This window comes from Oryx dammah, unplaced genomic scaffold, assembly GCF_014754425.2.
Source record: "Oryx dammah isolate SB20612 unplaced genomic scaffold, SCBI_Odam_1.1 HiC_scaffold_10, whole genome shotgun sequence".
Classification (NCBI taxonomy): domain Eukaryota; kingdom Metazoa; phylum Chordata; class Mammalia; order Artiodactyla; family Bovidae; genus Oryx; species Oryx dammah.
Window position 1 is genome coordinate 17,967,947 of NW_024070194.1, and position 25,454 is coordinate 17,993,400.

The 25,454-nt window shown below is 49.5% G+C and overlaps 1 protein-coding gene across 12 annotated transcripts in view; it reads right to left on the minus strand.

The window, feature by feature from the left end:
- EPB41L1 (erythrocyte membrane protein band 4.1 like 1) overlaps nucleotides 1–25,454 on the minus strand; it is a 137,792-nt gene that overhangs the window by 45,738 nt on the left and 66,600 nt on the right. For all 12 annotated transcript variants that reach the window (XM_040247406.1, XM_040247399.1, XM_040247403.1 and 9 more), the window contains 5 exons: nucleotides 11,897–12,087; nucleotides 10,100–10,264; nucleotides 8,090–8,194; nucleotides 7,240–7,282; nucleotides 3,553–3,628 (listed from right to left, as the gene is read on the minus strand). In XM_040247406.1, the coding sequence (XP_040103340.1) occupies nucleotides 3,553–3,628; nucleotides 7,240–7,282; nucleotides 8,090–8,194; nucleotides 10,100–10,264; nucleotides 11,897–12,073 (566 nt within the window). In that variant the 5' untranslated portion in view covers nucleotides 12,074–12,087. The remainder of the gene's footprint in view (nucleotides 1–3,552; nucleotides 3,629–7,239; nucleotides 7,283–8,089; nucleotides 8,195–10,099; nucleotides 10,265–11,896; nucleotides 12,088–25,454) is intronic.

Consider the following 25,454-nt stretch of genomic DNA (forward strand, 5'->3'; position numbering starts at 1 on the left):
CAACAAAACAAAAAGACAGTCTATGGACTGGGAGAAAATATTTGCAAATGATGCCACCAACAGGGGCTTAACCTCCAAAACATACAAACAGCTCATATAACCTAGTAAAAAAAAAAAAAAGACCAAATCAAAAAATGGGCAGAAGACCTAAATAGACATGTCTCCAAAGAAGACATACAGATGGTCAATAGGCACACAAAAAGATGCTCATCAACACTAAATATTAGGGAAATGCAAATCAAAACTACAGTGAGGTACCACCTCCACTAGTCAGAATGACCATCATTAAAAAGTCTATAAATAACAAATACTAGAGAGGGTGTGAAGAAAAGGGAACCCTCCTAGACTGTGGGTGGGAATGTAAATTGGTGCAGCCACCAAGGAAAACAGTATGGCGCTTCCTCTAAAAAATAAAACCAGAGTTGCCATATGGTCTAGCAATCCCACTTCAGGGCATATATTCAGAAAACATATAATTCAAAAAGACACGTGCACTCCTATGTTCACAGCAGCACTACTCACAGTAGCCAAGACATGGAAACAATCTAAATATCCACCAACAGATGAACGGATAAAGAAGATGTGGTATACTGGGTTGGCCAAAAAGTTCATTTGGGCTTTTCCACAGGACATTACAGAAAAGCCCAAATGAACTTTTTGGCCAACCAAATCCAATGGACTACTACTCAGCCATAAAAAAAAAGAATGAACTAATGGTATCTGCAGCAACATGGAAGGATCTAGAGAGCATCGTACTAAGTCAAGTCCGTCAGAAAGAGAAAGACATACCACATGATAACACTTCTATGTGGAATCTAAAATAAGACACAAATGAACTTATCGATAAAACAGAAACAGACTCACAGACCCAGAGAACAGACTTGGTTGCCAAAGGGGAGGGGTGGCACAGGAGGAACAGAAGGGGAGTTGCAGATTCGCGGGTGCAAACTATTATTAATACATACAGAATAGAAAGACAACAAGGTCCTACTGGATAGCATGGGGAACTATTACCTGAAATAAACCATAATGGAAAAGAACGTGTAAAAGAAAATACATGCGTGTGTGTGCATATAACTGAATTACTTTGCTGTACAGCAAAAAGTAACACAACATTGTAAAGAAACTATACTTCAATAAAATAAAGTTTTAAAATGCACATGGTTTTGATTAATGGGGAGTTTTTAGCAGGTAAAGCTAGCAAACGCGACATCTGACTGTGCAGCTCACTTGCCTTCTCACACTCAGCTGGGTGCCTTAGAGCCCTTCCCATATCAGCACGTGCGACTTGATTTTATTCGTTTTAACTTCTGTACCATAATCCACCATCCGGAAAAACCTGTTTGCCGATGTATTCTCAGAACTTTTTAATTTGGTTACAGCTCTAAGTGAATTGTCAAAAACCAAATTGGCTCAGAAGAAACATTTCCAACCACTTTTATAACTTTCAAGACTTTTTATACCTTTCATGCACACTTGGATGATTTTACCATTGCAAACAAATTTTTTTTTATTGCTTTTTAAGTTACTGTGTGTTTTTTTTTTTTAATGTTCCAGTTCATTCTCAGCCTGCAGTACCTCCCTGACCGCTTTGCCATGTCTCACCATTTTTTTTTCCCATTGACTTGTATCTTTTAAGTGGCTTTTATTTTTAAGTAGTTCGTATTGCTCCATGACATGATCTTGCAGTCAGAACTGAGGCTCTGGCAAAGAGTACATGGAGCCTCAGTGTCTGCTCAGAGGCAAGGCTGCAGTTCACAATCAACAGCAGCTCAAACATCACAGGCACCAAGGGTGGGCTTATGGGCATTTCATTCAAAAGTCTCCAGATTCAGAAATCATTGCCAAGTACACAGACTTGTCTTTCATTCCAGTCACTTTGTCATTTTAACCAGTTTATTTGGGGTTTAAATATTTTTTGCTAAACAGCTGCCACAGGGACTTTCTTGGTAGTCCGCTGGTTTCCACTGCAGGGGGTACAGGTTTGATCCCTGGTTGGGGAACTAAGATTCTGCATGCCACACAGTGCACTCCCCCCAAAATAAACACCTAAATAGCTGCTACTACCTGAGGCCATCCATACTGGGCAGGGCTAACTTCTTTCCTGGTGTCCCAATGTCCAGGAACAAAGAGGGAAGGCACAGTGGGCAAGACCAGGAAGGGTGGGGGTTGTCTTGGTCTAAAGCTCTCAGCCCTGTCAGGAACGAAGTTTAGACCCTGCTGCTGCCACCCTAGCCCCAAGCTGACCTCAGGAATTAGAGCAGGGCTAATGAGGCCAAGGCCTCAGATTTGATCTATTCCAGGAACATCTGTTTTATCTCCCAAGACCAGAGTCAGTATCTTGACCTTGGCTGATTGCTTGGCAAGTGGCAGAGATTAGAGAGGGACCCAGTGGAAGACAGGGACTGGCTTAGTAGCTCCAAAGCACATCCTATTTGTGGTAGGCGTGACACAGCCCCAGGATATCAAGAAGTAAGACTATCTCTTCGGAAGGGGCTTAAATAAAGAGATGGAGGAGGAAATGGCAACTCACTCCAGTATTCTTGCCTGGACAATTCCATGGACAGAGGAGCTTGGCAGGCTACAGTCCATGGGGTCGAAAAGAGTCGGACATGACTGAGCAACTAACACACTTAGATAAAGAGAAAGTGCTCTCCTTGTTTTGGGTTCCAGAGGCAGGCTGAGCCCCGAGGGATGCTTCACACCCTCTTCTAATCACCAAGCCTTCTTATCTACTGGCCCTGAGGCACAAGGCCTGCATCCACAATCCAGATTCACTCCAGCAGCCTGGGCTTGCCTCCCTGGGGATGTCACACGCCCCATTTGACGACCACACTTCAACACACAGGACCAAACTCCCACTTTCAAAGGCATCTGTGTTCTAATCCCTCCTTATCCCCATAGTCAAAACCGGGTGGTCCACCCAGCCCATCAGCCTTCAGATGTGTCTGGCTTATCCTACCCAGAGATGGCCCACATCATATGCTTTGAAAGTTTAAATGAGTTGCCAGCATTTTAAAATTGTGGCTGCTGCTGCTGCTGCAGCTAAGGCGCTTCAGTCGTGTCCGACTCTGTGTGACCCCATAGACGGCAGCCCACCAGGCTCCCCCGTCCCTGGGATTCTTCAGGCAAGAACACTGGAGTGGGTTGCCATTTCCTCCTCCAATGCATGAAAGTGAAAAGTGAAAGTGAAGTCGCTCAGTTGTGTCTTTTACTCTCAAATCTAGCTTTCCTCCAACAATAGGGTCCGATGCCCATGTGATTGCCGAGAGGAACAGGGACCGTTTTAGGTGGGCTCTGTCCTCTTGAATTCCCACTGAGACCCTCTGCACCCTGTGACTCCTCCCCCTCCGAAGTCAAGGACTCACTGCATATATCACTATGCTTGCATCACTCTCTCTTGCACTGAGTTGGATTCCCTTGTCGATGCTGTCTGCATGGCCTCAGCGGGCATCTGGGTTTGCCCTCCGCACTGTGTACCCATATTCCATCTCGTGTCTCCCAGGGGCCCGTGTCCATCCCCCTCCAACACCACCCCTCCCCAGCCCTCACCTTGTGATGTCTTCTGTCAGCTGGGCAGGATCAGGAGGGTAGAACTTGACTGTGAACGCGAAATTCCAGGGGCTGCCTGAGAGGAGCAGGTGGGAGAAGAGATCAGAGGGGCCCCATCTTCCCAGTGGGTGGCCCGGATGTACCATCTCATGGGCAATTTTTCGAAGTTTTCCCATGACTGTAATCTTAGGACAAACCCATAAGAAAGCCTGGAACATTACTCCCACTTGACAGACGAGGAGACTGAGGCCCAGATTAAAAGACTTGTGAACTAGCAGTGGGAAGGAAGGTAGAAAGAAAGAAAACCAGTGGTACATGCTAGACATGCTGTTAAATACTTTACAAACATCACGTCATTAAACCTCACAAGAGCCCAGTAAACAAGTCCTACGATCACCCCCATTTTGTAAATGAGGATGGTGAGGCCCAGGTAGCAAAATGGCCAGTCCAAGGTCACCAGCTAGGAAGTGGCAATGCTAAGGTTCAGACCCACCCTGGCCACCTGGCTGCAGAGCCCACTCTGCTCTACACCAAAGTCTGTGCCCAGGACATTAATGGGAAGATAGCTAATCTAGAAAGTACCACATTAAACAGGTTTCCTGACTTTGGGTTTCTCAGAGCTCTCACTCTGCTGCTGTGCCTTGCACCTCTTAAAGGGGAGACATGTATTCAGGAGTTTCCAAAGCCCATTTGACCTGCAGCATCCGTTTGTCACAGGGCCTCCTTCCATATTAATGTTTCTCAGAACAGACTTTGCAAACCTCTGTCCTATCTGATGTTGACTCCATCTCAAATGGATTATAAACGAGACTGAAAGGCAAATATAATGGGCTAAAAGTAACAAAACACATTTCACTGGGATAAATGTTAACCTCCACATTTAGCTACGAAAAATCAATGGTACACATTTAAAAAGTAAAGAAAAATAAAGGCCGAGGTTTTAGCTGGAGAAAAGCTCTGTGAGCCAAGAAAAGGGATGACCACTTAAGAAGCGGGGGTGGGAAGGGAGGAGGCCTTGATGAAAGGCCATAGTCCAGAACAATGGTCAGATGGCCCCTGGGATATTTTGGGCTCCAAGTTCTAAAAGAACCCCCAACAGGGACTTCCTCAGTGGTCCATTGGCTAAGACTTCATGCTCCCAATGCAGGGGGCACAGGTTCAGTCCCTGGTTAGGGAACTAGATCCCACATGCTGCAACTAGGAGTTCTCATGCCGCAATGAAAATCAAAGATCCTGTGTGCCACAATTAATACCTGGCATGGCAAAATAAATAGATATATTTTTAAATTAATTAATTCAATTTTTTAAAAAAGGACCCCTGACAAACTGAGAAAGCAAGGTCCATCCAGGGCATAGCCATGGTCAGGAAGGGCTGGTGACCACACCACCACTACCATCCTGTCCCTCTGGCCATTACCATCTTCATAGCTCTCACTTCTCCCAAACTTACTAAGTGCTGGTTGCTTGGCTTGCTAAGAACCGTCTACGTGTTTGTGGAATTTAATCTTTATAATGATCCTGAGGTACACTTTTAATAGATGAAGATTTTGAGAGGTTAAGTCATCCTCCCAGGATCACCTAGCCAGTCAGTGGTAGAAAGCAGGTCTAGCCTCTGATCCCAAGACCCCACAGCTTAGGTTCCTGACCACAGCTGACTCCTCAAGGGGAAACAATTCCTGTCTCAAGAATAATAATGGAGGAGTTCCCTGGTGGCCTATGGTTAGGATTCCGGGCTTTCACTGGGTTCAATTCCTGCCCAGGAAGCTAAGCTCCTGCAAGCGATGTAGTGCAGCCAAAAAAAAAAGAGAGAAAGAGGAAAAATAATGGCATAATTAACAATAATAATAATAATGGCTAAAACAAGTGGGTGCTACTATGTGCAGGCACATTCTAGGTATTAAACACCTAATAACTCATTTAATCCTCACAAGAACCCTAATTATAAGGGTGACCTGCACTTTATAAATGATGAGTACAGAACAATTAACTAACACAAGAAGTAGTGATGGAGTCAGGATTCAAATCCAGGCAGTCTGACTCGTGTCTGCCCTTTTAACCATCACACCAGATTGCCTCCTACTTTGTGAAGAACCTATTCTGTGCTGGCTGTTGTCCACACCACATCATAGAAACTTCATCCCCACCTAGCGAGGCAGGAATCATTAACCCACTTGCTAGGGAGATGCAGGAATCCGGAGAGGCAGAGGAATCACCCCCAGTACCCTGAGTGATGGGCACTGAGATTCAGGAGGAAATATACCAAACTCTGAAGGCCAGGACATCAGAACTCAGGTGCCAGCTTCAGAAGGCTGGGGCTGTCACAGATCAAGAAAAGGGACAGGGAATTCCCAGGTGGTCCAGTGGTTAAGATTCTGCACCCTACTACTGAAGGCCTGGGCTCAATTCCTGGTTGGGGAAGATTCTACAAGCCACATGATGGGGAGGGTAGAGTAGGGGATAAACAAATTGATCCATGGAGCCCTGGAAGACAGAACTGAGATGAATGAGTAGAAACTGGGGAAAGGAACAGGGGCTGAAGGAGGCAGCTCTGCTTTGCAATCACTTGAGGAGACCTAACTCCCTGCCCTGGGAGGGAGCTGAGACCCAAAGATTCTATCAGCAGCTTCGCGCTTCCAAAGTTCTGGTCCATCTCAAACACTCTCAGCCACCGGCATGTGCTCTGACCCTCTCAGGTAGGAGGGGCAGGCTTCCCGGCAGGGCTGACATTCCTGGGGGGAGCCTGAAGGCCAGGCCTGGGACCCTGCTGGCCCCAGAGGAGAGGGCACTATCTGCGAGCCTGCCTCTTTGTCTCCAACTGACAGGAGGCTACAGGAAGAATCCTCAAGCCCCCTCCTGCATAGTCAGCTGGCATCCCTAGACCCAGCTGCCTGCTGTCATGGCAACAGGCTCGGCTACAGCCTTCCAGCCAGGGGACCAGGGAACCCAAGCACAGCCAAGGGGGCGGAGCCCCTGGTGGAGGCATCTCTGCCTCCAGGCTCCAAGTCCCCACCTACTGCATATCCCCCTGGCTGAGGCCACCTACCTCTCCCTTCTGCCATTTGAAGGCTGCCCTGTCCCTCCCAATATGCCTTGCTTTCCCCTCTGGGCCAGAAAAGACAGGTTGTTGGCCTGCTCATCTGTCTTCGCTCCAGGCCTTGAAAAGAGTGCAGGATGGTACTGGGAGGCCAGGGCTGGAGACCTGGCGTGGCCAATACCTCAGTCTGCGATCTTGAGTAAATAACTGCCTTTTTCAGGGCCTCAGTTACCCAGTATTAAATACAGGACACGTTCACTACCGATCAGTTGGCAGCAGCCTAGAGTGCAGTGTGGACAAGGATTCTGAGTCAAAGGTCACTGATAACCCAAGACAACACTGGCCCGGCACAGGAGGGTGGCTGTTTTGAGGGCCATCAGTTTGCCCCCTTGTCTTAGATGACTCTGTAAGTCCCTTCTGGGTTTGCAGACCTGGGCTGCCTAGGGCTGACATCCTGAATACTCCTTTGCTAACATGCTAAGTGACTCCAGACAGTGATTCCTCTTGTCCAGGCTTAAGGCTCCTCATCTCTACAATAATACCCTGCCTTCCCTAAGATGTGCCATGCAGAGCAAATGAACTCATGGGTCTGAATGCATTATCCCAAGGAGGATGGAATCCCCACCATGTTCCCACTAAGGCAAGTCACTCACTCCGGATCTGCTTCTTGATTTCCTTGGAGGGGTCCAGCCAGTTCTGCAGGAGAAGACAAGAGGTCCTTAGAGGGAGCTGGGAGAGGGGACTTGGGTAGGGCAAGGAGACAGAAATATCCTGAAACGCCCTGCAGACAGCACCCCAGCAGGGAACACCCTTCCCTGGCTGAGCAGTCTGGGTCATTTCCCTTGGGACTGGGAGGTGAGGGAATGAGGCCTGGCTTCACACAGGACTGGAGACCTGGGGCCCTGGGCCTGGCATTGCCCTGAGGCAGCACGGTGAACAGGTAATGCAGCTGGCATGGGTGAGAAGGAGAAAATGCAGATAGGAGTGTCCCAAGGGTGCAGAGGAGTCACTGGGGTTATTTCCCCAGGAAGCTATGTCACAGCATCTGGGGCTGACTTGCAGGTCTCAAGGAAGGACCGGCACACAGGGGAGACAGAGAACTGAGGATAGACAGGGATGGATGAACCCTGGGCTGGCGCAAACAGAAGGTGCCTAGTGGGGACTTCCTCGGCAGTCCAGTGGTTAAGAGGTCACCTTTCAATGCAGGGCTGCAGGTTAGATCCCTGATCGGGGATTTAAAATCCCACATGCCCCGTAGTCAAAAAACCTTTAAAACATAAAACAGAAGCAGTATTGAAACAAATTCAATAAAGACTTTAAAAATGGTCTCAGTTCAGTTCAGTCGCTCAGTCGTGTCCGCCTGCCCCCAAAAAAGACAAGGTGCCTAATGAAGGTCTGAGGATTGATGGAAGCCATAGGATGCGGCCAGGCCAATGGGGGCTTAAGAGAAGACGTCTCCCCGCAGCAGACCCTCCAGCCAACTCCCCTCCCCAGCCCAGGTACCTTCTGACTGTCGGCATCACAGAAGGTCAGGCCAAAGTAGTCCTTCTCCAAGAGGTTGAGGTGCTCACAGACCAGGTCAAACAGCACCTGGCCCCGGCCGTGTTTCTAGAGAGAGAAGCATAGATCCCATGAGGCTGGAATACACGTCAGGGTGGGGTGGGGAGGTGCCCCAGGCTTCACCAGGACGACATGAAAACCCCCAAGAGGCTTCCAGCGTCTGGGGAGGATCTCAGAGCTCCTGTCTCCCACCGGGCTCTGCTCGCCAAGTCCAAAGGGACCCTGGGGGGACACTAATCCCAGCCCATCCACTGCCTTTGTCCAAGCCCTCTTGGGGTCCTCCTAGCACTTAATCTGCTTGGGGGGGAGCTGGAGTGGGGTCAGGGTGTGACTGACTTCTCCTTCCTGTACAGTGAGTAAGAGAAACAGTCTAAGTTGGACCCAAGGAGGAGAAAACCAAAAATCTGAACTTTGGATGTGAGAGGAAGAGACGAGCTGCCTGCCAGGTCACAGATGTGGGCAGGGGAGGAAGGGAGGGCCTGGGACTTAGTGTCACAGGGTAACTCTCCTCTCCGGTCCCTCCCCTTACACTAAGGGGGCGCCCCCTATCCAAGCAGCAAGAGAGTTTCTTCACGTGTTCATAGTGTTTAAATCAGCTTCAGATGGAAGCAGCACTGCGGGAGTCACCTTCTCCCCTAGCTCCCATCATCCACCCGTGGTACCTCTCTGGGCACCATCCAGGCCTGAGGATTAGGAAGGACAAAGCCCAGAATTTGTGGGTACCCAACCCACAGGTGTGAAGACAAGCACCAACAGAGGCATGTGAAGCAGTCACTACCCAAAGAGGCAGGGGACTCCAGGGAGGTGGTGAGGTCCCTACAAGGTCTGGCAGAGTCACTGGGAACTGGGATCAGGCCTGACTGTGGGATCGGCTGAACATTCAAGGGAATTTTGGGGTTTGGGCCTCCTCTCTTGAAGAAGGCCTTCAGAGAAAGCGGCCTCGGTCAAACACACTCTCTAGGGCAGCTGAAGCAGCACCCTGGAGCCGGCATGGGCAGAAGAGAAGAGGGAGAGGATATCCCCCTCTTTGGCCCTGGGTGTCCACCCTGCAACCCTTCTATGGAAGAAATAAACATAAAAAAAAAAAAAAAAGGACAGAAACCCCAACCCTGAAAAGAAGACAAAACCAGCCTCCCAGGGCTTAGAAGTCAGTCAGTCCCTTAAGACCAGGGCTCAGAGGTTGGGGTGGGGTAGGGGGGAACTGGTCATTCTTGTAACTCTCAGCAGTAAGGCCACCCTCTGAACTTTTCTATACATGTGGACAAGCCAGGAATGGCACCTGGATGGGGGCAGAACCTCTAAGGGGGCGGTCAGAGTTCAGAATTCAAGTGGGAGTTCCAGCCAACACAGGAAAGGAAGACGCTAAATGCGGGGCCAGGAGGGCTGACCCCAGAGAAGAGGTGTCCTCCCTGCCACCCACTGGGGGACAGAACCATGCCATGGGGCTTCTACAAAGCCTGTGGGGAGCAGTCCTTCCCATGCACAGCCTCCCTATGCCTGGGGAACACCTTACCATAGAACCCTCGAGTGACCAGTTTGTCCTGGCGCCCTGGACAGGGTGGTTCACAGGGAGAACCCCTCTCCCCATCCAATAAATACATGAAAATGATTCTAGTCGAAACCTCGGTATCTACAGGGTGAGACAGAAGAGGCCAGGTCCTACCAGGCTACAGATCAGCCCCTAGACAGTGAATCCTACCCAAGGTACAGCCACCCTAAGAAGGCTTTTCCTGGTGCCAGGCCTGGGCCTCATCTAATTCTATGTGCAATCATAAGAGCCCTCTGGGCCTTGGTGACAAGGTCTAGGCAGAGGAGGGCTGGCCTATCATTTCACAGCAGTCGGTCCAGGCCTCCATTAAGAATGGATGCCCTCTGGCTTGGCCCAGGCTGAGTGCCCAGAGGCCTGTCCTGGCTCCGAGGCCAGTGGGCTGGGGCTGGGCTGTGGCTCCCTACCTCCACCTCGCACTCATACTCAGAAGCATCGAGCAGAGTGACTCGGCAGACGGTGCTCTTGTACTTTTTGGCAATCTTCTGGGGTGACTTCTGGGCCTTGCTGGGTGTGGTCCTCTCTGACAGGCCGTCGGCCTCCCCGTAGTCCTTCTCCTCCATGTCTAGGCTCTGCAGGTCCAACCAAGGGAAGGATTTGGTCAATGAGCTTGAAACCATAGCCTTTCATCCAAATGAGATGCAATGAGGAAGAAGCTGGAGCTAAGACAGACTCCAAAATGAGAGCCATGGCCCTCTAAGAACACCCCCAGGTGATACCCCCGTCTAAGGTGCAGGAGGAGAGTCAGCACTGCGTACAATGGGTGGGTTCATAGGAGGGGGCCACTGCTCCCCTGCAGGCAGAAGCATGCCACAGAACCAAACCCAGAGGCCGGAGCTATCCTTTCTCCTTAGAACTAACACTGCCTGAGTTATCAGGGCTTGGCCTCCTCCTTCCCAGTCTGTCATTGGGTCAAGCATGAGGTTTTGTTGTTGTTTAGTCACTAAGTTGTGTCCGACTTGTTTGCAACCCCATGGATTGTAGCACCTGCGGGGGTCCTCTGTCAATGGGATGTCCCAGGCAAGAATACTAGAATGCATTGCCACTTTCTTCTCCAGGGATCTTCCCGACCCAGGGATCAAATCCGAGTCTCCTGCATTGGCAGGTGGGTTCTTTACCACTGAGCCACCTGTGGCTAGGACTGATCTAATGGAAGGAAGGGAGGTCAGAGCCCTGCATATCAGTCCTACCTCTGTAACAGATAACCTCAATGATCTTGGCTGGGCCCCTTCCCTCTCTAGTCCTGTTGTGAACTAAGGGAGGTGTGAATTCAACGGCTAGATGACCCACCCCCCGCCCCAAGTCCTTTGTCTCTTTATTCTTTTATTTAAGTTTTTCTTTTTTGACTGTGCTAGGTCTTTGTTGCAGTGAGCAGGCTCTTTAACTGCAGTGTGGGCTTAGCTGCTCTGTGCATGTGGGATTTTAGTTTCTTCACCAGGGATCAAACCTGCGTCCCTTGCATTGGAAAGCATATTCTTAACCACTGGCCCACCAGGGAAGCCCCTTCTTCTCTCTTTAGATGATGAATTTTGCTCTAGAGTCACACCAGGCCTGCCCAGCTAGAATGGACAGCTTGAGGGAATAGGCAAATAAGGTTGAAGGAACACAGATTTTTCAACATCAGATCTAGATTTGACTTGGAACTTCTCTGGCAGTCCAGTGGTTAAGACTCCACGTTTCAACTGCAGAAGGCATGGGTTCAGTTCCTGGTCAGGGAGCTAAGATTCTGCATGCCATGCAGTGCAGTCAATATATATATATATATATAGACACAGATACAGATTTGACTTGCACTTTATGCTTCCCTGGTGGCTCAGATGGCAAAGAATCCACCTGCAATGTGGGAGACCTGGGTTCGATCCCTGGGTTGGGAAGATCCCCTGGAGGAGGGCATGGCAACCCACTCCCGTATTCTTGCCTGGAGACTCCCCATGGACAGAGAAGCCTGGTGGACTACAGTCCATGGCGTCACAAAGAGCTGGACATGACTGAGCAACGAAGCACACAGCACTTTATAGCAATGTGACTCCATCCTGCTGAGGCTCTATTTCCCGCACTGTGACATGGGCAAATGAATAGTTATCTCCTGAGGTCCTGGAGAATAAAATGTAAAAATGAACACGATGGTCCCTGCACAGTGCTTGGCATGTCGTGGGTCAACAGTACACCTCAGTTCCCTTCTTTCCCCGCTCCCGGGCACACACCTGTTCTGCAGGCCGAGCGTCCTGCTGGGGCGGCTGCTTCTCATTGGAGTTGGCCTCGAGATGGCCGTGGCCCGCGGGGGTCACAGGGGTGGTCGCTGCGGCGGCTGCTTCAGGCTGCTGCGGGGCCTCCTCCTGAGCCTTCTTCACCTCAGAATCAGGGCCTGTCTCTGTTGTCATGGTGACCAGCACGCCTGCATTGGCATGAAGGAGAGAGAATGTGATGAGGGAGAGGGGCAGCGAGGGCATGACAGAACAGAGCGAGGGGACAGGAACCACACGCCGAGAGAGACAGATGGAGACAAATGGACAAAGAGCCACAGAGAGAAGGGGGAGGAGGGAGAGACAGAGGAAGGGAGGGTGGGGAGAGAGTCCAGAGAAGTGAGGGGTCAGCGGCAGCAGCTGAGGTCACAGACCCCTTCCCACCACCCTTTGCCCATATAGCTCCTCAGGGACTCCAGTCTATTGGCCCAGGTCTGGAATCAGGGCCCTTCCTGGAGACAAGGAGAGTCTCTCCAGGGGGCCCCACTCTGCCAAGAGCCCCAGGGACAGTCAGGGACTACCTCCAGGCAGGCCCTGGGCCCGGCTGTCTCTCCCACTGCAGCACCTGCCACGTGGCAGCCCCTCAGCCAATGCTGGACAAACTGAACTCGACCCAAAGAGCCCTAGGCTCCCAGTCCTTCCAGCCCCGACATTAGGCAAGGCTCCTCATGCCCCAAGCCTCCATAACTCCTGCCCTCTGACTCCACGGGGATGCGGTCAGGATGGATCTAAAGGGGTAAGACAGGTCCTCTTAACAAACGCATAGCCCTGATAATGTCAAAGACGGAGATCTGGGCTCAGGCCCCACGTCTGCTACAAACGGGCAGTTAGTTCGTTTCACTAGGACTCATCCCCAAAGCAAGGGACTCAGAAATTACCTCTGCGACAGACTATTCTTATCATTTCCCCCTTGAAGCAGGAAATGAGATTTCAGAGAATCAAGGACCTACTGCCCAGCTGCTCTTTGGAATAAGCAAATTGCCAAGAGAGAAAAGGAGAGAGAGAGAATGGCATGGTCCCATTTATATGTATAAAATTTATATATATAATTTTATACTATATTTAAATTATATTTAAAATTTATATTGTTTTGTAATATATTTATATATAATTATATTATAAATTTTTTATATATAAATATAAATGGGACCATGTCATTCTCTCTCTCTCTCCTTTTCTCTCTTTGCAATTTGCTTATTCCAAAGAGCAGCTGGGCAGTAGGTCCTTATAAACCCCAACAATCTCAACATCTTAGTGCTTGTACACATGTAGTAAAAGATCTGGAAGGATACTCACTAAACTGTTAAGAGAGGTCAATAATTTGGAAGTAGGTAGAGGAGAAAAAGAGAGTTCCACAGGGCATGATAAGAGAGGGAACTTCATTTTTAACTTCATACACTTTGGAATTACTTGTATAATTTTTAAAATACACACACACACACACATATACATATATTTAACCCACAAGTTGTTTGTTTTTAGGAAAGCAAAAGAATCCATTTCTGACCCCCTTCAGTGAAAACACACCTCTCAAAAAAAAAAAAAAAGTTTAGAGCTAAAACCTGGAAACAGAAATGAGCAGGAACCCTCACCTGTTGAGTCTAGAGCCTTCCTCTGAATCCATCACTTTAAAAGAGAAAGATCCAGATGAGATTTGGCAGGTCTCTCCACCACCCCACCCACCCTGGGGGCCTTTGACGCAGATGCAGACAGATACTGATCCACCCTGGGCTGTGCACATGCTCCAAGCCCCAATCTTATTTCCCCCACTGCCTTCTAGGAGCCACCAGCCTTGCCCAAAGCAAAGGGCACTGAACAGAAAGTCAAGGGCCCTGAGCACCCCCACTCAGCCACCCAACGTCTCCAGGGCCCAAGATAAGTCATGAGCATCCTCAATCCCCACCTTATGGATAATGAGCGGAGCGCTTTGTAAGCTGGGGCTTGTAGCACAAATGAGAGGGTCTGGTGTTATGGATGCTGTTGTTAAGAAGATGAGGAGGAAGGGAAGGCCTTGGTCCACATGGCCTCATCCCCACCCAGAAATGCTTTCCACTCACATCATTACCCTGGGCTTTATGGTTATAACTTAAAGCCATCGTTAAATAAAAGCTCTGTTGCTTACACGACGCTAAGTGCTGACTCAGTGCCAGAACACAAAGCCACAGAGCTGCTCCGGGGGGTGAGGGGGTGCGGGGGAGGGGCTGGGGTGGTGGTGGCGCACAGTCTCATGAGGTCAAACAGATGAATCTGCCCGGATCTGGATTTCTTCTAAGCCTGCACTGGAGATATCAGGCATTATGCTAGATAAGGCCTACAGGGAAGAACTCTTCAAATAAATGCCTGCTTAATTTTGCTTCCAAAAAAAAAAAAAATCCACAGACTAATCTGTATATTTTGTGCTGGGAGAAGCAGAATCCACACACCCCTCATGGATTCAGGCAGCCCAGAGGCTCCAGGACATCTCCTCCTGCCTCTGCTTCAGTCTGATTTCAGCCTGGACTCTCTGAACCTTTACCAGGACCTGCATCGTCTTGGAAATAGCCAGCCAAGTAATCTTAAATAAATATCCCAGGCTTTCACCACCCAGGTCTCCAGCAGAGGCTGCTGGCATAACTGCTTGGTGCTGGCAGAACCACAGATGAGAGGAACTGGAAGCTTCTGAGATAATTCAGTCTCCTCCTCTTCTTTTACAGGTGAGACCCAGAGAGCAAAAGGGGCTTGAGCAACAGTCATTTCCTCAGACAGGTTTTCCCTGGTCGCCCCCCCCCCCCCCCCGACTCTCCTCCTCACCCAGCTTCCTGACTCCCCAGACCCCAGCTCCGGGTCCATTATTCTTCCCGCTGCACTCTGCTGCCTCAGGCAAACCTCAACAGAATCTCAGAGGAGGAGAAAGCACTCAGGCCCGGGCTGGGAGCCAAGGCAGCGGCATGAGCCACAGACAAATCCTGTGGCCAGGGGCCGGTGAGATAAAAGATGGCGTGTCTGCTCTAGAGAGTGAAAAGAGGTGATGTACAAAATCATGGAGGACACCAGAGTGAAAAAGCATGACACACAGCAGTTTGTACAGATCGACCCTATCTTAACTAATGTACACATACAGATACAGAAAATTCAGCAAAGAGGACCTCCCTGGTGGTCCAGTGATTAAGACTCTGTACTCCCAATCCAGGGGGACCAGGTTCAATCACTGGTTAGGGAAAACTAGCTTTCCCCATGCCACAGCTAAGAGTTATCATGCTGTAACTAGAGATCCCGAGTGCTATAAATAAGACCAGGTGCAGCCAAAGAAATAAATATTTTAAGAAAAAAGAAAATTCAGCAAAGTATTAACTATGGTTGTTTCTAGAAGGCGGGTAGACAAATTTTTTTTTTTTTTCTTCTTTCTATTTAACTGTAGTTCTCATTTTTCTCTACTACACTTGGAGATTTCTTGAATGATTTAAAAAAAAATAACTAGAAGTCAAAAAATAAATGTTTCCAATGCACATGGTCTGGTATGACAGGATGAGACAGACATAAATAAAATCTGTTTAAACCTAAAAGAAAATTTGTGAATTAGAAAGAAAAATCACATTATTTTTAAAATCTGTGATGAGGAGAACCTTCTTCATCTCACAAGTCTGGGTATAATGGCATGATTCTCTCACTGAGGCCCAGAAAGTGAGCCAAGAACCTGACCTTGGCTTCTGCCACAGCCAGTCATATGGGCACAGTTCTGCCCAGGACCAAGTCAGCACAGACTGATGGAACCCGCTGGGCGGCCAAGCTGGCCAGGCACTGTAGCGGACCCAGAGGACCGTGTGCTGGTTCCCGTGGAGCTCCCTGCCACATGGGAGGATGATACTCACCCAGGATGTGACATAGATTTGCCCGTGTACATTTCAGCCTCTAGAAGATTCTGGGACCTGGTGTTTGGGAGGATGGCCTGGGGTTTCCGAGGAAGACTTATAGGGTAGGGAGTGCAGGGTGAGCTGGAGTTAGGTTATGAAAAAAGGGAGACTCTAGATAGGTGATGGCAGGCAGGACATCTGGACTAGGTCACCATGTGGGCAAATGCTCAGATGTGGGAACAAGCAGGGATGTGTAGAGGACAGGGAGTCTTGACCTCTTGGTTTTTATCATATTTAGTTATTTGGCTGCACTGAGTCTTAGTTGTGGCATGCAGACTCTTAGTTGTATATGTGGGATCTAGTTCGCTGACCAGGAATCGAACTCTGGCCCCCTGTGTTGGCAACGTGGAGTCTTAGCCACTGGACCACCAGTGAAGTCCCGGCGTTGACAACTTGACTTCTTGGAACAAGAAGCCTATAAATGTGAGCTCCACACAGGCTGGCAGGAGGAACAAGTTTGAGTCAGAGAAATGAAGAAGCTGGAGGTGGATGGGGTGTGGGGGTGGTGTGGGGGGCAGCAGCTTTGCAAGACTCAGAAATGTTACTCTGCTGCAAAGGGTAAGACTCCTGTCACCAAGCCATTGCAGGCCAGGCCTAGCATCAAAGACCATATGCATAGTCATCTCATGGACCCTCCATGCAGGGCAGCAGGGCCAGAGGCAGACCCAGGTCAGTGAGACCTAGACCCGGAACCCTCCCCCACTAGCTCCCTCTGGGACACTGAGCAAGTGACTTCACTCCTCTGAGCTTAGGTCATCTCAACCCTAACACAGAGATATTCCTCCCTCCTTCTCAGGGGGGTGATGGAGAGTCAGGAAAATAGCATAAAGAGGGCACCCAATAAAACAACCCTGAGGAGATCCAGAATGACAAGCAGTAATGGGAAGCCAGAGTGGGAAGTGGTCTGCAAAGCTGAGGGTTAGAAGTGCCTACCCTGAGACGTCCCTGGTGGTCCAGTGGTTAAGACCTGGCATTTCCACTGCAGCAGACACAGGTTCAATCCCTGGGCCATGGTGGGGGAACTAAGATTCCACATGCTACATGATGAGGCCGAAACACACACACACACACACACACACACACACACACACACACAAACCCAACAACTAAAAAAACAAAAACAAAAAAAAGAAGTGCCCACCCAGAACAGATGGAGAGAGAGACAGAGGCCAGCAAAGCCTGACTGATGACACTAACATATGAAAACCCGAACACACAGGATTAGAAAAGGGAAAGGTCAGCCAGAGAAGGAAATGCTGACGGTGCCTGCGCCAGCCCTGTCTGGAGGTGAGGGGCCCAGTAAGGCCCAGTGTGCTCGCCTGGCCCCCTCTGGGGCCAGCTCAGCAGCCTGTCAGCCTCTGACACTCTTCAACACTGCAACCACAGGCTGGCTCCCTGGGCTCGCTTTCCGGGGGCACTAAGCAGGCTTCAGACACTGTGGCTTTCCATCTGGGCCGCCTAGAGGGAGAGGGTGTCTCTGCCCGGAAGAGGCAATGCCCACTTGGCCTGCGGTTGTACCCCCACACTAAAAGTGAATCGACTGGTTTATACATCAAGCTCCCCCACCAGGGTTAGTGTGACTCAGCATCTCTGAGTCCAGTAAATTGGATTTGTTCTTTTTCTCCAGCCCTACTTCCACCCAGGTCCAAGCCACTCTCAGCTCCTGTCTGCATGGCAGCTCCATCTCTTCCACGGTCCCTTTAGCCACTTGGGCTCTCCTAGGGCTTATTCTCCACAGAGGAGCCACAGTTACAGTCCAAGTGGATGGCCTCTTTAAAACCCCAATGACCTCCCATCAAAATAAGATGCAAATTCCTTACCAAAGCTCCAGGTCCCTGCGTAAGGCCTCTGATTAGCTCCCCTACTGCCCCCGTCACTGCGACAGTGGTGCCACACAGGTTTTCTGTCTGCACTGCAGTCACACCAGGCTTGCCCTTGTCTTGGGGCTTTGCCCTTATTGCTCCCTCCGTGTGGACAGTGGGCCTGTCCCGTCACTTGGTAGCTCTCACCCTTCGGATCTCAGTTTATGTGCCTCTTGACCACTCTGTCTAAAGTGGGTCCCTCTTTCCATTTTCTTTTTTTTGGTTACAGCTGGCTTTTGGTTTTGCTTTATTCTGTTTTTGCCATCTTAACCACTTTTAAGTGTAACAATTCAGGGACAAAAATTACATGCACAGTGTTGTATAACAAAGACTACCATCTACTTTCAAAAATTTTCACCACCCATCAAAAAGAAACTTTGTTCCCATGAAGCAAGCATGTGTTTCTTCATAAATTCACAAATTGTTTCTACTCCTTTTCTAGAATGTAAACTCCACAAAGACAAAACTTTATGTCTTGGAAATTCCTTGGTGGTCCAGTGGTTAGGACTCCCGTGCATCCACTGCAATGGGCCTGGGTTTGATCCCTGGTCAGGGAACTAAGATCCTGCAAGCTGTGCAGCATGGCCAAAAGACAACAACAAAAAACCTTTATCTGTCTCATTTGCCATTTTCCCCAGGGTTTAGAGCAGTTCTTGATAAATAACAATGACAAAGCTAACATTTATAGAGTTTGCTATTTACCAGGCCCTGATCTAAGCATTTTACATCATTTAATCTTCATAATAACCCATAATAGGTACTCTCAATATCTCCATTTTACAAAAGAAGGAACTAAAGCACTGAGAAGTGAACTAACTGGCCCAAGATCATGCAGCTAGTAAACAGCAGTGTCAGAATTCAAACCCACTGGGGTCAGAAGGATAAATGGAAAAACACATGGGTGATGGGTGGATGGAACAGCAATGAGACAAGTCAAAAGACCTGGGCTGCACTCACCTCAGGAGCCTTCCTGGCTACCAGCCAGCCAACCTGTCCTGACAACTTATCAGATCTTAAGCAGCTAACTTTTCCATCCAAACTCCTGATATTATCATCCTTATTTGACTGATGAGGACACACGGGCCCAAAGATGCCTACCAATTTGCCCAAGGTCATAAGGCTGTGCCAAGACTCTTTGACTCCGACGTCCATCCCACTACATGACATTCCAGCAGCCTCAGGGGGTTCGTCGGTACTAATTTCTCCCAGGGGTAAAACTGGCTAAGGAAAAACTTCCCAAGATTAAAAGGCAAATACACTGAGAAGAGCTGAAGTTAGAATCAGGACCACCGTTTCTTGTTTCAGTCCTGCCATTTCCTATTTGATGGGTCTTGGGCGAGTCACTTCCCCTTTGTGAGCGTCAGTTTCTCCATCTGTTAAACAGGGAGGAGAGGCCCTAATCGCCCACTTCAGAGCAGGGCCATGTAGAGAAAAAGGATGTTTCAGAGAACAAAAGGACTTTGAAATGCAAAAGTTACAGTCACGCTAAAGACAAGGGAGCGTGTATCACAGATGTTTCTGACATGCGTCCCGGAAGCGTGTCTTTGCATACATATGCACTGCAGTGGAACCGCGTGAGAGCACACACAGCCGCGAGTATCCACGGTCATGAACAATCACTCCCCAGCCACGAAGGCTCTCTTCTAAATCTGAGACACTGACAACTTCTGTCCAGACGGTTGTGGGAATTCTGAACCAGGCAGGAACTCACAGTAGGAAGGAGCGCAGAGAGGAATAAGGAACAGGGCGTGGAAAACGCCAAAACAAAGAGAACGCTAGGCAGAAAGTGAGAGTCTTCTGAAAGATGTTTTCAATGATCGCCCTTACCAAGATCACCCTTTCTTTTGGGGAAGTCACGGGGCACATCTTCCCCATGCCCCTAGGACCAATTCCTGGGCTGTTGATCCCCATTTGCACCCCCAGAACCATGTCCCACTCAAAGAGCCAGGAGGCTGAGCTCTTGGACTGTCCTTTGAACTCCTTTGCCTGCTGACCTCTGGTTGCCTTTGGTCAATGGGAGGCACTGGCAGGAGGTCAGAGAGTGGAAGCAGAGAGGGGGTATGTCTCCCCAGTCGCCCTCCCTGTGGTTCTAGTGGCGGCTGAGTGGTTCTGTGACAGCTCCATGCACAACCCGAGTAACACTATTCCCTCCCTCTGCTCATTCAGGCCGAAGGGAGCTAATAGTCTCTGTCACCGTGAGTTTGTGGGTCCCCCTCATGGGTTCCCTTAACCCTGCCCACAGCTTTCTTAACATCTCCAAGTTAAAGCATCTGAATTTTCTGCCAGAATCTGACTGATACACTGTGCTGTGTGCTCAGCCGCTTCAGTCACGTCTGACTCTTTTGCGACCCTATGGACTGTAGCCCACCAGGCTCCTCTGTCCATGGGATTCTCCAGACAAGAATACTGGAGTGGGTTGCCATTTCTTCCTCCTCCAGGGGATCCTCCTGACCTAGGGATTGAACCTGAGTCTCTTATGTCTCCTGCAGGCAGGCAGGTTCTTTACCACTAGCGCCACCTGTGACTGATATACCACCTGACACTAAATAGATACACGAACTAGAGAGGGAGGGGAGGAGAAATTGGAAACAGGAAGTATAGTCGAATGGTTAAGGATAGACTAGGTGACCAGGAGACCTTGCATTCTCCCTTAATCTCACTGGGCCTCAGTGTCTTCATCTGTAAAACCACGATGATAATCTTACCCATTTACTAGTTTTACTAAGAAAACTGAATTAGACCAAACTGAATTTGGCTCGTAAAGCACTTACAAGCCAAAGCCCACAGTGAGTACTCAAGAAATATTAGAAATTCTCGTCGTCTAAAGGCTCAAAGGGTAACAAGAGCAGAAATTACAGACTTTTGTTTTTTTGATTTTTTAGGGGGTTCTCTGTGTTACACCATTTTCCTACTATGAGCCTGTACTACTTTCGGAGTCAGAAAAGAAAAAGAAAAGAATTAAAAGAAAAAATACAGTGAGAGCAAGAGAGGCTATTGAGATTTATTCTTCTCCCTCTGGGGATGATGTTAACTCCCATTGGGATCTCCCCAGTGCAGAACATTCACTTCCTTGACTGACAATCTCCAGGTGGACATGAATGAAACGACCGCCCGTAAGGAGAGAGGAGGGGGACTGTGCTGCCCTCCCAGCCAGGCCTCTGATGGAGCCCGAGGGGTAGAAACAGGAGCTGGGCCCGCAGTCATTCCTACGCGGCAGGTCGGAGACGGCAATTTGTCAGAGGCCAGCGGTACCCATGGGCACCGCATTAAATAAAATCAAGCCATGTGAAGAGGCTGCCACCCGTCAGCACTGGCTTCTTGCCCAAAGGTCTCACATGCCACCGCGGAGCCACAAACTGATGTGCCATTGTAGGCCAGGGACCACGTGACATGCCCAAACTGCAGAGTAAACGGCATCAGAAAGGAGAAAAGCCTCCTACTTGGTCCGCACAGATGACTGCAGAGGCAGAGGAGGCCTCCCTGGAGTGGGACACCCTCTCTGAGAGCCGGACCATGAGGTGGCTGTCTTCTGGGCTTTGTCACCTTTGAGCTCCACCAGGGACACATAGGATGGGTGGGTTTATTCCCCCAGCAGGTGGGGCTGGCCAAGGTCACATGGTTTGTCAGTTTGAGTTGAGCAGGGACTCGGACCCAGGTCTGCTGGCTCACGGCTCCATGCTCTTCCTCCTCAAACCTGCTACATCCCACTTGCTGTCAACCATGTAACCAAAGCTACTGTTGCTCTGGATGTGGAAATAATAACAGCAGTATCAACCCCTCCCACGTGCCAGGTGCTTTACAGTCTAAAGGATCCTTTTATCATCATCACTTCGCTTGGACCTCACCGATCAGCAGTTGGTGAGAGGGAGCGGGGAACTGCAGTAACAAACATGGGCTTTGGATCAGTGTCCTTGCCCCTTGGGGCTCTGCTAAGAAGGGAGGTGAGGAGGGGAAAGAAGCCAGAGAAGCAGGGAACCCTCCCCAGCAACCCTGTGCAATCTCCCAGTTTCTGAATCTCTTTCACTTGATTTTCTTGTTTAAACACTACGAGAGTTCATGGTCAGCGTTATTTAGAATAGAGTAAAATTGGAAACAACTTTAAATTGTCCATCAATCCCCTGATGATGGCCGAATGAACTAGGATTTATCCTGTGAAAAGGGAATTACAAAAGTATTACATATCTAGTGTGAACATTTTGGGGATGGGGTTTAGATGCACTGACACAGAAAGATGTTGCCATATAGAATGAAAAAAATCTAACTTGTAAAACAATAATGCAATTGATGGTCCCATTCCGCTTTGTATGCTTATTGTTTATGTAGGTATAGAAAAAATTCTAGGCACCATCCTGTTGTCATTGGCTACCTCTGGAGAGAAGGATTTTGGTTGGGAAGACAAGGAGAGAGTATGCCTCTGAATGATTAGGATTTTTCATATAATTCTTTTGTAATTAAAACAAGAAAAAGTATTTTTAAAAAGCTTTGTCTGAGTCAGTCATTCATTTCCCATAGTACCTGCCGTAAGGCTATTTCCACCTGTTCTCTTCCAATCTGTACCTATGGTCAGATCTAATTTTATATCATTTTAATCCGAGTGCTCATGGTTTGGGGTTTTTTTCCATTTAACATTAAATTGTATCGAGGGACCTTCCTAGCAGTCCAGTGGTTAAGACTCCAAGCTTCCACTGCAGGAGGGGTGGGTTCGATCCCTGATTGGGGAACTAAGATCCCACATGCCACACAGCATGGCAAAAAAACACAACATTTACTGTATCAGAAATATTTCCACATTATTATATCATCATCATCACATCTAACATTCTTAGGTACTTCTCTGTGTGCTAGTTCCTATGCTAAGGATCTTACATACCTGAAATCATTTAATCTTGATGACAAGCTTAAAAACAGGTACTTGGATTATCCATATTACAGATGGGGAAATTGAGGCTTAAGATGAGCTGACTTGCCAAGTCCTCACAGTCAGTAAGGATAGAAATGAGACTTAGGCCCTGGTCTGTCTCCAGTCTTCGCTGCACACCTCTCCATCCGACTCCCCTCCCAGATACTGAGTGGCGAGTGAGAAGAATGTGCCAAGCAGGGATGAGAAGACCCTGGTCCTGGTCTTCCTACCTGCATGACATTGGACAAGTCACTTGCCGTCCGCTTTGTCCACTCCATCAATTCTTTCACCAGACAAGCATTTGCAAACCACTCAGCCATGCGCTGAGGACAGAACAATGAATAAAACATGAACACTGCCCTCCAAGAGATGACAGCCTAGCCTGTGCGGGAAGGCTCTAACCCCTGTCCCGCCTCTGTCACAGCGACACGAAGTGAAATAAAGAAAAGATGCTGAGGAACCTGACGAGTACACAGCTCCATACGCTTCGAGGGTAAGTATTTCTGCGGCTGTTCATGGCTGCATATTATTTTATCCACTGGATGTTCCAAAACGCTCTCAATCATTCCCCTATTGTTGGGCACTTAGTCCCAATTTGCTGCTATTATGGAAGAAGCTCTGATGCGGATTCATCCAAAGGAAATTATGCAAAAGGAAAAAAAAAAAAAAGCCAGATGCACAAAGACGACGCTGCGCAACCTTCAGAATGACTGAAGGGAGATGAGTCCTTCATCTGAAACTTCTGAAGCTGCAAACCAAATCCATGCCCTCCCCCCACCCCATGGCCTTCCCCACCCTAAGCTGCTCCTCCGGCAACCATCCAAGGGAACAGCTTACTGTGGCTTCAACCTCCCTCCCTCCCCAGCCCTCCAGGTCCAGAGGGCCGATGTCTTTCCTGCAAAGCTGAGCCCGTCCCTTCCTCGTGGTTCTTACCAAAGAGACCTTCCCAGACCCGGCTCTGTCCTGCCCCAATGCAGGCCCCATGCAGATCAAATACCCGCAAAGGTTCCTGGAGCGTCCAGGCTCCTGGGGAGGAAAGTGATGTTAGCCGAGTCCCTGTGGCATGCCAGCACGGCACTAGGTTCTTTACGTAACAACCCTAACATGGCCTCCTTGAGACAGGCGCGCTTGGCCGCACTTTACAGATGAGGAAACTGAGGCTCAGATCAGCTGAGTGAGAGCCCAAGGGCACGTGGCTAGGACACAGTGGAGCTGCGACTAGAGCTCAGGCCTAGCAGATTCCAGAGTTTTGCCAAAGACCCAAAGACAACTTGACTTTCTGAGTCACCTCCCAGTGCCCCCAGCCCCCTGCACCATCTGCTGCAGGCACACCAGACCACCCGTTCTTCAAACACGTCCCGCTTTCCCTCCCCTCTGACCCAGGAGAGGGGTGCTCTTCCCCCCATAGCTATCAAAATTCCACTTGGCTTTTGGTGCCCAGTGCCAAGGCTGCAGTCTCCTTGAAGCCTTCTCTGATCACCAGAATAGGAATCCACGCCTACAGAGGCAATAGCTCATCCTTCACCTTCCCTGTGCCATGTCTATGTCTCTCCAGGCCAGACGGGGAGCCCGGGGAGCAAAGGATGCTTCGCCAGAGGCCGTATAGGATCAGCAGCAGGTACTCGGGGGATATTTTTCAAATTGAACAAAACCGAGTATGACCTCTGAAAAGAAACTCTGGGCTGCTGGCATGGCCATGGGGAAAGTGGTTCCACCTCACACTGCCTGGATTTGAATCCTGGCTCCCCCACGACCGAGCTGTGTGACCTTGAGCAACTGTCTTTCCCTTGCTAAGCCTCAGTTCCCTTCATCTGTAAAATGGGAGAAAGAAGGATTTTTGCCTCAAAGGGCTTGTGAAGATTGTATGAGTGGCACAGCTAAGCCCTTAAAACGGGTGCCTGGTATATAGTAAGTGCTTGATAAACGTTGGCTGCTACTATTCTTACCCACAAGCCTCCCGCCCACAGAGGAAGCGGTGCCAGCCTGCTCCCACCCCTACCCGCCTACCCATGCACAAGTCCCCTCCCCACCAGGCCTCCTCCTCACAGTCCCAGCTGGTGCGCCTGCATTCCCTCCTTTGTATGTTCTGGTCACTGGGTTCCTGTCTAGTGTGACGGGGGTGAGTGTCAGGGCCAGCCAGCCTTAGAGCTACCCAGTCTTCCCCTGCAGCCAATGGGAGCACGGAGTCCAGAGCATCCTCACTGCTGGGGGTTCCTGGCCAGGAAGCAGAAAGCCAGGGCCAGTCCCTCTCTCAGGCTTCTGGCCAGTACCTTTCTGCCCCCTACCCCTCAGGACCCCAGGAGCACTCGGGCCACCCTTGCCTCACAAAACCTAACCCACCCTTGAACTCTCCACCAGGACCAGTCCTGGCACATCAGTTCTCTGGCTCTGCCGGACACCAACCTGGTACTCCCAGGTTGTACTTGCTCCAGGTACAATGCCAAGGTAAAGAGGGATACTCTGGACTCAGCCACACTCTTTCCAGCTGTGCAACCTTAGGAAGGTGATACAACCTCTCTGAGCCTTAGTTATGTGTAAAAAGGATAATAATAGCACCTACCTGTCAGAGTTGCTGGGAGATAATGCAAAGCATACGGTAAATACTCAATAAATGTCCTCATTCTGATGTATAATCACTGGTATTACTCCAGATGGAGATTATTATCCACTTTTAATAAATGGGGGCACAGAAGCCCAGACAGGCTCACCCGGACGACCGAGCTGGAGCTGGAGCAACACAGAGGCCCCTCCCACCTCAGCAGCCTAGGCGGGAGACCCTCTCCACTGCTCCTGGGGGCTCAGGCCCAGAACACGCCTGGGCACCCAGCATCCTCTTGGCTCTGGATACTTCCAAGAGGGACCAGGAT